The sequence below is a fragment of the Meleagris gallopavo genome, chromosome 10 (genome assembly GCF_000146605.3).
Source record: "Meleagris gallopavo isolate NT-WF06-2002-E0010 breed Aviagen turkey brand Nicholas breeding stock chromosome 10, Turkey_5.1, whole genome shotgun sequence".
Lineage (NCBI taxonomy): Eukaryota > Metazoa > Chordata > Aves > Galliformes > Phasianidae > Meleagris > Meleagris gallopavo.
In genome coordinates this window covers 5,859,094-5,878,105 of record NC_015020.2, presented here as the reverse complement: position 1 = coordinate 5,878,105, position 19,012 = coordinate 5,859,094, and the positions used below count along the sequence as shown (strand labels likewise).

Genomic DNA, 19,012 nt, shown 5'->3' with positions numbered 1-19,012 from the left:
TTTCATCATCTGTGTAATGAAGGTGATTCAGCTTTCCTCTATATTTCTGCTGGGATGTTACATGACAAAAATCAGAAGTGGATTTATAAATAGGTATGAAGGCCATGTACTGAGGAGATAGCTGCATACCTGTGCAGCCCTGAAGACAGATGACAGCTTGTTTTCCTTCTCAGAGTAGGTGCTGTTTTCTTAATAACTTCCATTTTCTTCAGCAAAAACTCGACTAGCTTATGATTTATGGAAACATTCAGATTCATTTTGAACTCCATCGCTGTGTTTGCCCTGTGGACTCATTTTGAGTTACGCATTCAAACTTTGAATGCTGCTGAATCTTGATTAGATACATCTCTTATTTTTAATTTTGTCTTTTCTCTTTAACAATCGCATATTTTTGTTTGTGGCAAGGTATTCACTACTTACTGCTTCTATATTTAGACTAATTAAGATGGAAGACTTTGTATTCATAATTACTATTCCTCTGAGATTATTCAGAATAATTATTCATAGGTAATTTAAGCATTAGATTTTTCAGGTTAGACAACAAACTGTTTAATTTGATCTGCGTAATATGGTGGTTTTTGGAACAACTTTTCTACAGACAAATTTTACAAAACACATGCTGATCATTGACATCTAAGAGAGTCCTTCAATGCTTCATTTTCAGTGTTTCACTTACAAGTATTTTGGCAACTATTTCTTTGAGTTTAGGTTGCTGTAGAAAATGAGACCTGTTCCATAAATAAACACTATAGATACAGAATCACAGAATCATAGAATGGCCTGGGTTGAAAAGGACATCTAAGATAATCTAGTTTCCACCCCCTGTTGTGGGCAGGATTGCCAACCACTAGACCAGGCTGCCCAGGCTGCCATCCAACCTGGCCTTGAATGCCTTCAGGGATGAGGCATCTACAACCTCTCTGGGCAGCCTGTTCCAGTGCATCACCACCCTCTGAGGATATAGCTTTAGTCTTCTGAAAATTCTTTATGAACTCTCCTTAGAAACTAAAATATTTCAGCCTGTAAGGTCATAGCAGACTGTGAACTCCACAGATAAGTTCGCTTTAGTGAATGACTCCTGAAGTTTACTGCAGAAGAGACTTGCATTCTGCATTACTACAGGAATGACTTGCAGTTTGGTTTACTTGGGATGCTTCATTTTTTAAAAAGTTCCATATACAATGACTTGTTTCCCGGTAGACATTGGATAAAGTGTCATTAGACAATAATTATATTGGAATTATCCCCAAACTATGTCTAATTTTGTCATATTCTTGAGGCAATTTTTTTCATTTTGCATGTGTCAGTACAGTTTTAAAAGATTATAGTTTAAAGACAAGTACAATATTTCTGATTACTTGCATGAATTATTTTGCTTTACATTTTCCTGTGTACCTTTAATGCCAATCTTATTTATGGATGTCTTCTATCTTTTCCACGCTACGTAATATATTAGACACTACATACTAATATATAGACACTTACAATCTTGAAATGATCAGCATTCTGTTTGTCTCTGAAAAAGTATTTTCTGCATCATTTTCTGATTTGTGTTTTTTTTCTTTGTATAATAGTAACATACAGGAAGGCCCTAAGCTTAGTTACAATTTCTATTTAAAAATATTGCATTTGCAAATCTTTCTGCTGTCACTTCAGCACTTATCACTTCTGCCAGTTCTTAGAAAAAATTAATTTGGTTGTACTCATAAAAGTATGTACTTCACGACTGTACTCAACATGTGCCCTCTACAACTGCTTTCATTGCAGCAGGTTCGACATAGTGTAAACAGTAGCAAACCTTTTCTTATTCAGTAGTCATTCTTAATACGAGATGTAATGTTAATGCAACAGATATGCAGAAAGAAAAATAGTTTGCAGTTTTACTGTCAGATACTTCTTAAATTTGCTTTTCTTTTTGTGAAAATATAATTAATTTTTATTTTTAAAAAAGAAGCTCAAAAACAGCCCCACAAAAAAATAGGCCAAAAAATTGCAGTAAATGGATTCTATTTTTTTTTCTTATAGATGCATTGTGCCACTACTTTAAGAGCACGTTTGTTATTTAATTTAAGCAAAACAGAAGGGATCGGAATAAACAGAAAAATGAAGTATTTAAGTGTTCTATTACTGAGAAAGAATACTCAAAATATTCAGGGCAGAATGTAATTTTCTTGGGTCACAGCAACGGTGATGTGGCAAAGATTTTATTATTTGCATAGGGTAAAAAGAACCATGTATTCCTTCATACCTGAATAAAAAACCCCTTCTTCTGATCAACTTTTATTAGAGCTTAATCCACTTTCCAGTTTAATCAATGACTCTTTCTCATGATTTTAATGAAAACTGAATAAATATTCTTGCCAAGACGTGATGCTACAAGGCCAGTACATAAAGTAAATGGTAATTAATGACTTTGGAAACAGAAAATGTTCCTGAGTTATTTAATTAGTTCTTTGAAACATTTCCTATGTAAAATGTAAAAACAGTCTTTTAGAAAAAATAATTTAGATAATAACTTTAAGATTAAAAATAATAAAGTAAATCGTAAGTTAGAGGTTTTTATTTTTATAAACAGGACTATCCAATTTAATCAATAAGCTTCAGTGTCTGATTTTAAAAGCACACGGTGTTCTTTGTAAGAAATTGCATTCAGTAAATCTTTAAACTCTGAAAAGCTCGGTTATTTATTTCTTTATTTTTATAGAGTCAAGAGGCTGCCCAGTGTTTCTCGTCACTAGAGCTATATAGACCTCTTGATTGAATGAAACATTGTTTAATGTTTAGATCAAAAAAGGAGTACACGATGTAAAACTTTTTATTAAAGAAGTTATGCATTTAGTGTTCTTACCCGAATGAATATTAAAAAGGAGATTTGAGGGTAAAAATACTGCTTTACCAAGTGGGTGCTGATGGTAATTCTCTAAAAACAGCTTACTTTTCCAAGCAGTTCTGGGTAGATTGAAAGAAGTAATTCAATCTTATTCTAGGTATCTATTTTATCTACAGTGATGGATACTGAATTCTGAAGTTGACCAATTCTTCCCTTAAATTAGTTCACTATTGTTTTCACATGGCATGATGTGAAAATTTTCTAACTTCCTGCAGAAAATATACAGTGTCTATGAAAAACAAAACTAATAAATGCAGTGCTTATGAATAAATAAATCAGTGCTTAAGGTACCATTTGGAGTTGAATTTCCTGACTGGAAGAGAATTTCTCTTTAGATGGTTTCTGTTTAAATACTTATCTCACATGGTCTCTACCTAAAGAGTGGAAAAAAAAAGGTAGTTGTTTATTATATATCTCAATTTTGCTCATAGTTTGCTTTTTGAGTTGATTATCATGCTTTAGGAATTTGTAACCATTCTCTGAGGAAGTATAAACAATTATCTTTGTGATAATTTTTAGAAATATATTTTTGTATACAGATAGCACAATAATAATTCTTTCCTTTTCTGCAGCATCTTTCAGAGATATTATAGCAATTAAACCACCTTACATTCCTTTAAAGCAATTGGTATTATGTGTATTTTAGAAGTAGAAAATAAGCACTGACTTCAGTTTCACAAGCAGTGAATGGAAGAATGTGAAATAAAGACATAAGTTTCTTCTGCCCTTTGGTTCTTTTGAGCAGAGGTTTAGGAAACCAGGAAGAGGGCACAGGCAGTATGCTGAAAACTAAGTAGTTACTGAGGGTTCTGTATCAGCTGTACAGTGATGAACAAATTTAGAATTGTTAGTGAACAGCTAAGCAGTAAGAAGTTTATTATCTAGCATAAGTTGCTTGCCTACTTAACTTCTGTAGTTATGGAGAGAAAGACTTCTAGAGGAAGTCTCATGCTTTCCTCTCTCTCAGACTGTACATAGAATCTATGCAAGTGGCCTGTGAGAGAAGATCCAGTGCCATGCTTGATTAAGGCTGAGTATTCTGTGCTATTCATAAACTAGGAGAAATAAATTGAAGATCCCCTCAGTTAAAAATACTAATAAAAAAAAAAAAAAACAAAAACAGACCTATGGTATGTGTAGGGCATATTCTCACTTTGCAAACTGTCTTTTAATGTGAGCTAAGGGTTCCAATGACAGATTCATGTACTTACAACATTGAAGAACTCCTCTAGCTGTGGCATCCCTGTTATTTGGTGATGCCTCCACGCAAAAGTCAAGTACTGAACTTTCCTTACATGGAAATGACCCTCTGAGGAATCCTGCTACAACTGTATGTAACTGATATGACTTCATAAAAAAAAATATAAAGGGCATTAGCCCTTTATATCAGCCTCTTAGTTAAATTTCACTGTAATCTAGGTTCTTAATTAAAAATAATCATTCATTACTACATTATACATTAATAATCTTTCAATTCTAATGGATTCTTCTGGGTCCTGATAAAACAAATGCAAATGATTGGATTATGTCAAAAGAATTTATATCAAATAAATTATTGACTATTGTTTGATGTCCCCCAATTACAATTCAGTGAAATGAACGAGCCCACTAAGAGGCAAAGCATCTATAACTGGAAGAGCATGAAAAAATTGCAAAGGCTAAATGGCTAAAAATGTTTCCACTCTATTCTGTGTGAACCATAAAATGAACTTAAAAGTTCTCTTTATGCTAAAGAACATAACAGATGATAAAGTACAGTAAGTCATTGTGCAGCAGGAAGTAGAATATCTCACTGAAGAAGTGAAAGGTCTCTGCTAAGAGCAGCTACATTTTTCATGTGTGAAATGCATGAACAATTTATTTTCCTAGATATCTTGAGATTAGAGTACATTGTGCTGAACTTACATGGGTAATGATAATACAGTTTGACTTTGTGATGCCAAGGTATAAAAGATTTTAATGAAAAATCATATTAAATATATATTGAGTATAGCTACAGGGCAAGAGTTGCTATTTCCTTCAGGGATTTGTAACAGGGGTTGCTATGGCATCATTCTGCTACTGTTGTTAATAGCAGTTGGTTATCTTAAGCCATTTTCAAGATGCTGAATTTCCTTAGTACACACCTAGAGCAATACTAAAGAAGTTAATTACTCTTCACTGATAAATTAGGGTACTTTGGATTGAACAATTTTGCTTTCTAGTAAAATTTGTAATCTGTCTTCTGAAATGTTATCATTCAAATAGTTAAAATGTAACTTTGATGTCTCACATTAATCATCATCACACAGTAGGAAAATGAACTGTATCTGCTTAAGAAAAAATGAGAGACGTGGGGAAAACTGAGCAGTTCTTAAAATTCTCACATATTCTACTCTGAAATGTCTCATTCCTTCTTTGCTTAGTAACAGTTGCTTTTGCCATTGCTGCTTATTTCATTATTCCTATGTTGCTCAGGAAAGAGGTGAATAACTAATACAGAGCTATGGGATGGTACAGCAAAAATCCTCAGATTATTTTTTCATTCTAGAATAGAAAGAGATAAACAAAGAGAGGGTTTAAGTGCTTTTCTAATTCTTCTTTAATATTATTAACCTATGGACATGATAGTAATTTAGTGTAAGAATTCTATTATGTTGCTACCTATTTTGGAACTCTTTTATTTTCTGGGGGGAAGACTGGATTATGACAAAATTCTCTCATAAAGGAATTTTTAAAAAATGTAAGTAGTAAAGTCGATTTAAATGTTTTCATCAGTGTTGCAGTCCTGAGTATTTCCCAAAATAAATTAAAAAAAAAAGGAAAATAAATTAAAATAAAATGAAAAGAATTTACAGACTTTATGAATGCATTTTGTGTCTGTTCAACTACCTGAGAACAGAAGATTACAACTGTAATGACCTCAACTTTAAAGCAAGGCGTGCTTATTAGTGTAGGCTAATAAGTAAATATTATGAGTTTTGGTTTTATTAAGTGAAAGGAAGGCTGGAATTTCAAAAATTTGAAAAAGAAAACTAGCTTTAGGACCTGTTGTAGAGATGTCATTGGTTAGATAAGTTCAGGTTCTTGTGAAGTAAGCTTTACTTACCATAGATTGCTAATTATGTACAAGATGATACATTTTGGGCCTCAGTAGGTGGAAGATTCATTTTCAACACTTTTTGTTGTTGTTAATTTATCATTTTTCCTGTTTCTAGTGCATTTTTAAGCTTGAATTTCATTAAAATCAAGAAAAAAACTGTATTTTTTTTCTGAGGAACTAAAATTACATTCAAACTTTTTGTGACTCATCTAAATCTGCAATACCTACTTGCATAGACACTTGCATAGTAGCTAGTCTGCTATTTGATAATGAAAATATTTTATGTGGTGGTTTTATGAACTACAGAGTGAGAGCAATACATATTTTATATGTATACACACACATTTGTGTATGTAATTACATAAATGAATTAAACTGAAAAAAGGATAATTTTAAACTATTAATAATAAGTTAATAAGCCTGAATTTTGTGTGCTTTCTCTGAATATTTTCTTCTGGTACTGTAACATAAAGTAAAATCTCCCAGACTTTTACAGAGAGCCATGTATTCTTCCCTTTTTATTTATTTATTTATTTATTTCACCTCTTGTTTCTAGAAGGTACTTGAGAGGAAGTAGCTCACACTGCTTCTTCCCAACATTCCTGATTGCCTCATAATCTGGAAAACTATCAGTCTCTAATACCAAATTTATCTTCTCTTTAACGAATTTGTGGAATGGGTAGCATCTTCTGAAATGCAGTGATATTTTCATTTTTCCTTGAGTCAAGAAGTCTGTTAAGACAATTCTTCCTATTGTCAGAGAGATTTTATTATTATTTGTGCTTTTTGCTGAAACAGCTCGATGTTCTGTCTGGAGGAATTACCATCTATCATACACAAATGTGTTAAAAGAATCTGATATTTGTACTTTTGGTTGAGCTCTGGGGAATGAGAGCTACGCTAGTTCCAAAAGGAGCTGTCGTCCTGCTTATGACACAAAAACCTGGTGCTGGGCTGTAGGAAACAGAACAATGCAAATCTCAAGGGATCCGGAGATACAAAGTAAGCAAAAGATTCTGAAAACATAAATTACATTGCCTCTTACACCATCCACCACGGCTCTCTTTTTCCTCTCTTCTTCTTCTAAAAAGTAATTGGGTGTGACTTCATTTCAGGAATAGCAGAACTTCTTATGTGATACAGGAAAAGCTTTCAATGGAAAAGGCTCAAATGGGAAATGCAATAACACATTCCCTAAGGAAATCTGCCACCTTAGACTGTGTACCTAATGGAGAGCACGTGAACAGCTGAAGTATTTATTCCCTATACAAAATGTATATGCACATGTGTTTGGTGACATGACACAATGCCTTGTGACAGTTTATTTTATTCTGGGTCCTTCACATGACAGATAAAATGATTTTTATAATTATTCTTAGGTATAAGACTCAAAGTCAGTTCTGTTAAAGCACATACTTGGTTTTTTTAGGCAAAAATTCATTTAGATATCTTATTTAAACATCCCTTTGGAGAAAAACAAAACAAAACAAAAAACAAACAAACAAAAAAACAAGTCACAGCAAAATTGTGGAAGTCAGAAGTGATTGACTGGATGAGCCTAAACTGTATTGCTTCTAGGCCAAGGGAAAAGGCAAGTACAACTGGCTGATTTTTATCTGAAATATCTCATTTGCAGTGAAATTTCATTGCAAGGCTAGGTAATCAGACTTACTATGCTTTTAGTTAAATTGACTCTTTTTTCACTTCTAAGTTAAACTAAGATCATTGTCATTCTATACTAAGAAATAGGAGAGAATTTATATATATAATAGCTTGAGAATCAAAATGTACATTAGCCATACCAGTGATAAAATATTACTTGCCATTATCACTCCTTGTGACTAGAAATAGATAAATAGTAAGAAAAACTGATAAGGAAAATATTGTCTGTAGAACTACACTTTATTTTAAAATATAATCTGACCTTAAAATGCTATGACTCTGCCTGTAGAAAATTGCTATAGATTTAACATTTTAGGTTTATTGTTAGAAAAGGTATTAACTGGAAGCATATTGAACTTTTATTAGTATCATTGTAGAGTCTTATCTTGAAAAGAATTAGGTTAAATAAAGCTTGTAGGAAAGAGTGTTAGGTACATCCCTATATACAGAGGAAAATCATTCTGATAGAGTAGAACAAGAAGTACATTCTGTCTTCCTTTTGTACAGAACTGTAAATGAGTAAATAGAAAAATTGGGGAATGGATGGAGGGGAAAACATTATCACTTAAGGAAATTGTAAGTTGTATAAGTAAGCTTGCACTTTTAATGCATGCTGTATTTCCCAGACATTTTTGTCTCTGCTTATGTAGCCGCACAGTATAGCAAAATGACTGTTCAGTTCAGTGTACAAGTCTGCTTTGGTAGAGCCTGTAAAACTAGTAATTCTGGAGAAACTACCCAGTCACATTTGTTAAGTTTCAGCTTATTTCATTACAGTTGCTTTTAAGAATGGCAAAATTTTGCCATATTAGACCATTTATAAATAATAGAAAAATGTTTTGAGAATTTGCACTAGTGAAATAATTTTCTGTTTTTATATAACAACTCAAAGAAAAGGCTGTGAACAGAATATTTTGCAGTCTATATATCTGCAGATGGATGGCTGAGAGTTCCCTTAAATAAATCTGGTAAGTCACACTTTATTTTTATATTTGTCCTCTGATTCTTGCAGGAATAAATAAAACATTTCTGCTAAAGTGCTTTGTATTGGCTCATCTAAAGCTTAGGACTTTCCTGAAGAGCAGCAGAGTATGTATCCTTGAGGCTTTGGGTTCCCTGCTGGGAACACTGCCAGGAAGAAGCAGTGGGAACAGGCCTAGGTGAAGAAAGGAGCAGCAGTGAGCAGATTCTAGTCAGGAAAGGCAGGGATCTGCAATAAGGAGCTGCACAGCTGCCATTCAACCTGTTACCTTTGCTTCTTTCATGTAGTTGTTCTTTAAAGCTTGACAGGTGTTTGCTGCCAGAGCTGGGATTTGCCTCCTGTTTAGTGCTGTTGTCATTCACCGAACCTCTGCCTTCCAACATTCAGTGCTTCTAACTTCAACTGTAGTCCTAGTCCTTCCACTCTTCCTTCCTCCTTGGCAGCTTCAGGATATGCCTCTCTGCAGAGATACACTTCCCCTCTGTCCTTTCCTGTTAGAACCTCACCCCTCAGAACTTGTAATGTGCTTCTGTAGACCATGTCTGTAGGATGTTGAAACAGGCTTATTAAAACAGTAATGTCTGGCTGAAGGTCTGCTGTTTCACTTAAACAATTCCATACAATTAAGCGTATTACTGTAGGCTGATGAAAAATCACAGTGGCTCAGACTTCTATATAGGCTGAACTTCAGGAGGTAACTAGATTGAATATGTTTAGTTGAATAAAGGGAAATGCGTTCATCTGAAAATTATTTGGCATGCGTCATAATGGATTTTATAGCTGATAAAATATTTTAAGAATCTCTTGATACTTGCACAGAAAGAACACAAAATCCAGTGAGATTTCCCTGCTTAAATAATTCTGAAATAATATGCTTATGGATAGCAAGAAAAATAAACTGATATTGTAATAAAGCCAACTTAAGGCTTCCAGAATAATCCAGGGTATGCGAGTTAACTCCTTAGAGATATTACTGAAATGTGGTTTGAGGAGATGGAATGATTAAGTTTCATTTCTTTATAGTATTTATAACAAATATAATTTTTATATCAGAGTGAAGGAAAAGTACAAGGAAAGAACTTTTTTTTTGTTTGTTTTGTTTGTTTAATACAAATGCATGGTAACTTTTTTGCCACAGGATTCCCTATTTTTCCTGCGATTTAAACCTCATGAAGTGTCCTACTCTCTGAGAGTGTCTTAATTTTAAGTCTTCAGTGAAATCCTTGGCATCTTATTAAAATATTACCTTTGTCCACATTGTTGCAGCAATATTAAGCCATGTTGTTTTGAATTAATGTACCTGAAGCACAAATAATGTATTCTGTTACATTTTGTGGCAGCAAAGGGGCAGTCTGACAGAATGGCATCTGACATGGAGGTGCGTATGAAAAAAAGGTGTGTCACTGAATTTCTTCACGTGGAAAAAATGGCAGCTATTGACATTCATTGATGCACGCTGAACGTTTATGGAGACCAAAGAGCGGATGTGAGCACAGCGAGGCAGTGGGTGGTGTGTTTCAGCAGTGGCAGTGACAGTGGGTCACCTCTGCTCATGCAGATCTTTAGAAGCCTGGCAGGCAGGCTTTTGTTCATCATTGGCAAAAACACATAGCTAATGGTAGTGACTGTGTAGAAAAACAATTTAGGGGCTGAGAATTTGCTCTATTAAATAGCATTATTGTGCTCTTTGTCTCTGTTATAGTTATCATGGAAATACATAGGAGGCATTACATTACATGTCTATCTATCTTAGATGCTCTGGTTTTATGCAGATGGTGGAGCCTAATCTAAAGGAGAGGAGCTCTGTGGAGAAGGAGCTGGGCATCCTAATGGAAAATGGGTTGGTCATGGGACAGCAGTGTGCCTTTGTGGCCAAGAAAGCCATCTTTCCAGTACATTAAAAAGAACATGGCCAGCAGGTCCAGGAAGGTGATCCTCCCCCTCTACTGTGCCCTAGTGAGGCCACATTTAAACTCCTGTGTGCAGTTCTGGGCTCCCCAGATAAAAAAAAATCAGGGATGTCCATGAAGGAGTCCAGCAGAGGGTCACGAAGATGATTAAGGCTTGGGGCATCTCCCATATGAGGAAAAGCGCAGGAACCTAGGTCTGCTCAGCCTGGGGAAAAAGAAGACTGAGAAGGGATCTGGTAGATATTTATAAATGTCTAAAGGGAGGTGGGAGGTAAATGGATAATGCCAGGCTCTTCTTGATAGTAGCGATAGGACAAGGAGTAATGGCCTAAAACTTGAACACAGGAAGTTCCTATGCAGAAGAACTTGTTTACAGTTAGGGTGACAGAGCACTGGAACAGGTTGTCCAGAAAGCTTGTGAAGTCTCCTTCTATGGAGATATTCAAGACCTGGCTGGACACCTACCTGTATGACCTATTGTAGTGTACCTGTTTTAGCAGGGGGGTTGGACTTGATGATCTCTAGAGATCCTTTCCAACCCCTGTGATTGAGCGATTCTATGCTTGAGGGGGCATGGACTTGTTGGAAACAATCTAGACAATGGTCAAAGGGCTGGAGCACCTCTTCTACAAAGACAGTGTCATTAAAGAAATTGAAGTGCCATTAAAGAAATTTTTGTAATCATTCATAAAAGTAACAAATATATGTATTTCACAGGGTTTTATATTCTTTGTTAAATGAAGATATCACTGTGAACAGTTAGACACAATTATCCATGCTGTTTTCACAGTTAAAGAACATAAACATGTTTATCAGGAATTCCATACATGTTAAATTCAGATCTTATTTGAATTACTAAACTTGGAAGAAAAAAAAGAGCTTATCTCCTTGGTTTGCATTATGTGCATACGCTATGGATGCTGTTCCTTAAGGATATTGTAAGAGTAAAGAGAATTCAAATAAATGAGGAGGAGGAGAGAAGGAGAGAACAGAGGTGACTGAGTTTACTCATTTGTATTTTAAATCTTTGCTTTTTAGGGCTCTAATTTTGTAAATCACTTTAGCACACAATCTAAGTCATGATAATAGTCCCTTTTATTTCTCTATGTTTATATCAGTAAAGTTAAGGATGTGCAAGAGTGTACTAAAGTAAAACAAAAGAAGGTATGATGCTAATGTATACACTTGATGTTCAAATGAGATAATACACACGTACAGCATGTTATTGATAAAGATTTCTTATTCTTAGTTTTCCATTAAGTTTTAAATTAGAATCTCTTTTGCAGATATCAAAGCTACATTCCTAAGGCAAAACCAGTCATACTACAAGGTACTGTCTGTCCTGTAAGGTGTGGAGCACCATGTACGCAGTTTCAAAGAGAAGTCATATTTGCATGATCATATGGGAGAGAAAAAGAGGTGAATAGACAATGGTATGTAAAAAATGAGAGAGTGGTATAAAAGCAAGCATTTTATATGCCTGAATGCAGCAAACCAGGTGAAAATAAAACAGTTGTAACACTCAAGAAACATAGCATGTTTTCTTTTCACTTCCTTTGGACTTTCTTATTTTCTGAAGTGTGCCATAAAAGGCTTTTGTGAGACTATTTGTTTCTTGCTATACTGATTCAGAGTGCTTAGAAGCATTTGTTTTCTACTCATTAGAATGACTACTCATAAGGATTGATCATCATGGCAGTAACTGGCAGCCAAATAAAGGCTGGGAGCATAAGCAGTAAAGCTAACTTTCTTTTAAGATCACTTACTTTTAGTAGTAACTCACATGCAAATAACCTGTCTTTAAATTTATTTATTATGCCTGTAGCCATTTTTGTCTCTGTGACCTTATTTGTTACTTAGTACCTCTGATTCTAGTCAGTTACCTGTTAGTACGTGTGTGGGGGATACAGTTCCTATTTCTTTTTACTAGCCCTTTGGTATGTCAGAAGCCCGCAGGGAACGAGGTTGAGAAAGTCACAGCTTAATTTCATGCTAATTTAATGAGGTTATTGATAGACTTTTAAAGAGATCGCTTGATTGATTTTCTGAAAAGTAGCCATTGCAGAATTTCTTGCTAGGATATCTCGTTCAATCTCTCCTAAGTTATGTTTACTGAATAGCCAAAGCTTGTTCAGAACTCAAAAGAGATCAACTTTTAAATATTTAGGACAGCATGAAATAAAAGGGCTTGAGTATATTATTGTTGTTTAACTAGATACTATTAGTTCTTATTTAGAAATTGCTTAGTCCGTGATATTTTACTGTTTAGTACAGGAAGCTTGAAGAAAATTAAAAAAAAAAATTACACACAATGAAATAAAACAAGACCCAGACAAAATCTTTGCCTGTATTATGTCTTTCTTTCTTTGTTCCCATTTTAAATGAAAGAAAAAAATGTACCGTAATAAAGTATATGTAGGCAATTTCAGTTACTTGCATTCCCTAGCTACTTCATATCTCATCATAACACTGAAACCTGAGTGATGACTTTTTTGGAGATATAAAGTTGTTGTCTGGAAGACCATTTGGGCTCCAGAGAAGGAAGAATTGAAAAATATAGTGACCTTTTAAAATACTTTGTCAGTACGAAGAGTTCCCATTGAAGGGAAAGCATTTACGTAGGATGATTTTTTTGTTATTCTCTTAATGGTTCTTTCTCAGAAGATACCATTTAACTGATTTGTTTGATTTTTGTTACTTTACAAGGAGTATCAAAAATATTGAAAGAAGAATGCCTCTACAGAGGTTATAGTATAAAAAAGATAATACTGAATTAAAAGAAATAGATTACATGTTGTTTTCTTTGTACCTTTCTCCGCCTGTCACATCTATAGTCATTGATTCAGACTGTAGAATTTCTCTGTTGCTCTGTAGCTCTTCACAATAAAGCAGATGTCTGGGTCAGCGAGGAATTGTTGGATGGGTTACATTACCTGGTTCTTCAAATGTCCAATTTAAATACCCAGTAGGGAAAGAAGAGTCACTGTGTTCGGTAAACATACTGTAATGGAAAGATGCAATTTCTTACATCTCTGAGTTTTTGTTTTATCTTTCTTTTGTTTCCTCAGTGTTTTTCTGTGCTTGTTTAAAATGATGATTCATAGGACAGTCACTATTAGTTTAAAATGTTGATGCTAATGGTGCCACTCTTTTTTTTTTTTTCTTCACATTGGTTTTGCAAATGCACAATATACTGTCTTTGAAACTAGTCTTGTGAAAACATACGTTAAAGCATCACTTACATGATTTCAGTTTTGTTTAACTGTATTTAACAATAAGGCCATTTGTCTATTTTAGTTTTTGTAAGTCTTTTCTGGAGTCCTTGGTATGGTGTTTTAAAATTTTTATCTGCTAAGTGATACTTCTGCTAGAGATGTATAATACGCTGCTGTTCTTCAGAATGGTTTTAAAATTTTTTAGCAATTTATATATATATATGTTTGTGTGGATGGCCTGTTAATTTTTAAGCTACTTTTTTTTTTTTTTTTTAATCTGTAGCATAGTATATTGTATACACTCATGTCAGTTACAGTGAAGCAAGCAGTGATTAAAAGCTGTTTCAATGGATTCATCTGGGGCTGTGTAACAGAAACCACAGTTGCCATTAATGAGCTTTCAGGAATATCCAGCTGTACTCCTTATAATTGTGTTGTTCTTTAATGCAATTTTTAAAGCATAATTTTCCCCACAAATATTTTTGTACTGAAGTACTGCCTAGATACAGTCTTAGACACTATACTGATACACATTATGTAAAATTTCTAAAACACATATGATTCTCTGAACTTTGTTATTACAGTAGTAGTCAAATACCTGTGAAAATTAATGACAAGGCTACCCTTCTATTGAATTAGCTCAGTTTGTTCCAAATCATGCCTATAAAATTTTCTTTGTATAGTCTGTAATGTCATTCAATCTAGTTTGAAGTTGCAATTATGCATCCTGTCTGCATGAGGCTCCTTTAACCAGAATAGACATTAATATGAAAATGAGGTTTTTTATGCACTTCATATTTATATTATTTTCTCATTATTTTGTAAGAGACTGAAATTGCAAGTACTGCTGCTAACCTTATGTGAAAAAAAATAGTATTGTTTTCTGGATATATTTTCTTGGCAGAAGGTCTTTACTCAGAATTCAACTTCTACAAAGGTAGAAGTTTATATATTCTCTCACTGGGTTGTGTATATTGTGTTTATTTAAGATAAGAAGACCTATAGAAAGATCACTCCTCCACATTCTTCTATGCTTCTAGTACTCCTTTAGTGCAGCTGTTTAAAGCCAGTATCATAATATTACACTTTTGGTTAAAAATTCCTTATTTCATGCCATGAGAAGATGAGAAGTGTTAAATTAATGCATTTCATAACTTCGGCATGGCAATGGCACAGGTTGCCCAGAGAAGCTGTGGATGCCTCATCTGCAGAGGCATTCAGGGCCAACTTGGATGGGGCACAGTACAGCCTGATCGAGTGGTTTGCAATACAGCCCTTAGCAGAAGGGTTGGAACTGCAGGGTCTTTGTCTCTTCCAGCCCAAGGCCTTCTGTTATTCTATGATGCGATTGTTACTTATTTCTGAAATTATAATGCACATTCATCTGTTTTTAGCTGATGTTCATTTATAAAAGGCTCCAGTGACTTTGATTGATGTTTCCAGTCTGTTGGTAGGTTGAAGTGGAATGTAAACTGCAAGTAACCTCACTTTTAAACTAATCAGCATCATCAGATAAAAACAACCCTCTCTCCTACACTTCTGTACTTGAAGATCAGTGCAAAAGTGTTAGGATAGCTGGTTGAGAGCTCAAGGGAGCTTGAACCATGTGAAACATATGCTGCGCCATAGCAATTAAAACAGCCTTTTGATTTAAGGCTATAATCCCTCAGTAATGTGAAGTACCTGAACTTTCTGCCATTTACTTAATAATAATTCTGGAACAAGGTTAGCTATCCTAGTTGTGCATTTGTACACTATTGCTTTCATGGCCTATTTGGCATTCTGCATCAGGAGGTATTTAGAGATTTTACAACTCTTTCAATTGTAGAAATAGTTTTCTACAGGATGCCCTTCACTGACCAATTTTTTTAAAGCTTGCATTGAAATAGTTTAATGGTATTGTCTGCTATAAAATTGAATCTAATAACACCTTTATTCAATATTATACTTTTTTTTATTTCCCTAAGGAATTTGATTGTGCCTTGTGCAAATCAACTCAAACCAGTCTATAACAGGCATGAATTTGAATCTTGTGTAGAAAAGAAAATCTTGCAAAATATTTTCCACTAGGGAAGCTTCTTTTAGCTATAGCCTCTTTTTAATGAATGGTAAATTCCTAGAAATGTCATAATTACTTGCACTTATAACCCACTTAACTGCACCTCAATTTATAGCAAATTGAAATATTTGCTTAAGGGTTGGTATGGAAGCTACTTATATCTCCTGTAACATTTGTTTATTGTTATTGGACTTTTGATTATGTATTTTTATTCATATACATCCTCCTTCTGAAATTTCAATACTTAAGGAAGTAACACAGAAATTAAAGTTAAGGGGCAGCACATTTTTCAGTGTGATGTTCCTCTCATATTAGTTTCTGAATTCATTAAAAAACTTCAGGCGATTTATTCCACAATCAAGCTGATTCTCTTCACATCATTCAGAGTTCATTTGTGGGTACAAACGAAGCTGTCAGCATATCTACCTAATAGACATATACAACATATCTACCTATTAGATATTTACTGTTGTCCTGGTGGTATTGAAACAACTCATCAATATACTCTACAGAAGCAAAGCTACTATATTTTCATTCCTTTTAATTATATAACATTCTGGTCAATCTTTCATATAAAGGAGATTTTTAATTGCACAATTCTAGAGAGCTGGTTTTGATTTTCACAGTATCTCATGCAAAAACAATAAAACCCCAAATGCTTAAAATTAAATCATTCAGCAGAGCTTTATTTGTTATTGCTGGGGAATTGTTTTCAAACTGAGAAATAACATTTACCGGAAGACTGGAGGTTATAAACCATATGCCTTTGTCTGCTAATATAGTGCAAAGGAAAACAGGATAGCTATTACTCTATGTATTAAGTGTAAAAGAATTGCTGCTTGAGGGGAAAAAACAGCTGTTTTCCTCATTGTTTGATTGCCTCTTCAACATGCAGGTTCTCCTCTAAGCAACCCATTAATTTCTCAGAAATATGGCAAAATTCACAACGTAGTCATACAAAAAGTGTACTTCAGAGAGGAAAGAGCACGATAATGGATTGTTATGTTCTGATAATGCCAGTAACAGTAAGGATCTCAGGTTTGGTCACGAGAGAACAACATACCCAGACTGCCTTTTACAAGAATTTTCACTTATTGATAACAATTTTAAACTAAAAATCCAGTCCTCTCCAGGAGTATCATTTCAGACTCCTCTTTCTTAGAAGGAAAGAAAAGCAGCTTGACTCTTCAGCACAGTATGTAAAGAGGAGTTCTAGGCCACTTTTCTCAGAGAATTTTAGTGAATATGGAATAGAAGTTTACTATTTCATCGAATAACAGAATGCATTACCTAAAAGATTTCAAGTTTTTGCAGTAAGAAAGTAGCATAATAGTTGGAGTGAAAAACTCTGCTTAAGTTTGTTTGAAAAGCATAATAATATTAACATTGAACTACGAGTGATGATCAGAAATATTCAATAAGATGAGTGCTTTGTAACTCTCTATTTTTAAAATGAGGTATTATAAACAATTGACCCCACATCCAGACAGATTAGTATTAATTTATTATTTTCCTTTTTGCTATGATAGATATTTTTGTGCTGGTTTTACATGGATGTTCTGGAATCCTGGGTAAAGTAATTCAGACAAAGAGCTATTTGTGATGTGAATGTTCTGTAATACAAATATTCCCTAAAGAATTAGAGCATTTTTCAGCTACTGATCATGAAGTTTTCTTAAGGGGACAAAGCCTCTGACACTTCTCAGTAGAGCAAAAAAATACGTATTTTTTTTTTATTTTATTAAATAAAACAGGAAAAGTGTTTTGAGAATCAGAGTGAACCAAGAATTTTGATCTGCATGCTCTAATGCTTTCATGTGGTGCTGCTCTTGCAGTATGGAATAGAGCAAGGAGAGAGAAGGCTAAAGAGGACCTTTTCTATGAGATCTTTAGTGTGAGTGCAATAATGACAGAAGTACATCTTAAATAATTTATTTCTCATCCTCTGTGCCAGTATGGTGAACATACAGAGAAGATTTGAAGACACTAGTTACAGGTGTTATATATAGATGTTGAAGAAAATAGTTTGCAATTTTTTCAGGATAAAAAAAAATGCCATGCAAAATTCTTGTGTTTTAACTAATGCTCAGATTGTCAGAATGCTGCAGTAGAGAGCTGCCCATGGAGGATTAAACGTTTAATTAAAGAATTTATATTTAGTGAGCATTGTACTAGCTTCTTTGCAATCCTTTTCATACTTAGTGTACCTGGAATAGTAGAACAACAAAGCTAGGGAGCAGGAATTAGCTTTGGCTCCTACCTGCCTGCTCCATTGTTGTGTTAGGAGGTAAATGACATCTTCTCAATACAGGCTCACTAGCTCTCTCCCAGACAATTTGTAGCTATAGTTAGCACTTACAGGGAAAAGTACTCAGCAGGTGTTTGGATGTGGTCACTATGCTTTGAACTGGATTCATTGCTAAGGATTGGCCAAAGAGAAGTCCCTAACTAATATTTTCCTTGTGTTTGAAGGCCCAAACATATATTGCATCATTAAGCAAACTGTGGCACTTCTGTAATGACTCTGCATAATAGTCGCTGCAAAGAATTGCAATCCAGTTGGAAAATTTCAGCCAGTGCTGAAAAAAATAAATGTATACTCCCAGTGGGGTTTGTAATTTATTGCTTTAGAGAAATTGAGAGATGCGGGAAAAACTGAAGAAAAACAACTGTGGAAAGGTAAGATCAGAACAGCTGAAAGAAAAAGGTGCTACTGTATACTACTGTATAACCTGTATTTCAGAAGCTCTCCAAATGCCTTGTAAATCCCATGGGGGCAATGTGTATACATTGTGTATGCAAATGATCTATATTACCTCTACAGTCCTTCACTGTTGACATTTCTGTCAAGTAGATAAAGTATGCTTAATTAAGGTTAATGATTATATGCCAGTGCAGATCAGGTATCCCAGATGGAATATACCAGATGGCATACCTGTGATGATAGATGTCTTAAAATTACTCAGTTCGGGAAGACAGGTGAAAAATCAGGGACAGTTCGAATGACAGAATTCCTCTGGAGAATATACTAGCAATTCTCTTACTGTTTGTATAAATGTATTATGATTTAGTTCTTATCAAAGAACTAGTAAAAGCAAACTAATTTTCCTCCTATTTTTTACAGAGGGGAAATCTGGTAAATTAAAAGTATAAAACTCAAAGCACAAAAATAGCCTTACTGGATTCAATAAATTAAAATTTACACACAGGTT

The 19,012-nt window shown here is 34.3% G+C and overlaps 1 protein-coding gene across 1 annotated transcript in view; it reads right to left on the bottom strand.

The window, feature by feature from the left end:
• Positions 1–8,974, bottom strand: part of LOC104912368 (collagen alpha-1(XI) chain-like) — an 81,595-nt gene extending 72,621 nt beyond the window's left edge. Inside the window, exon 1 of the mRNA XM_031554955.1 lies at positions 8,885–8,974. Within this exon, the coding sequence (XP_031410815.1) occupies positions 8,885–8,974 (90 nt within the window). The remainder of the gene's footprint in view (positions 1–8,884) is intronic.
• Positions 8,975–19,012: the final 10,038 nt, after the last annotated feature.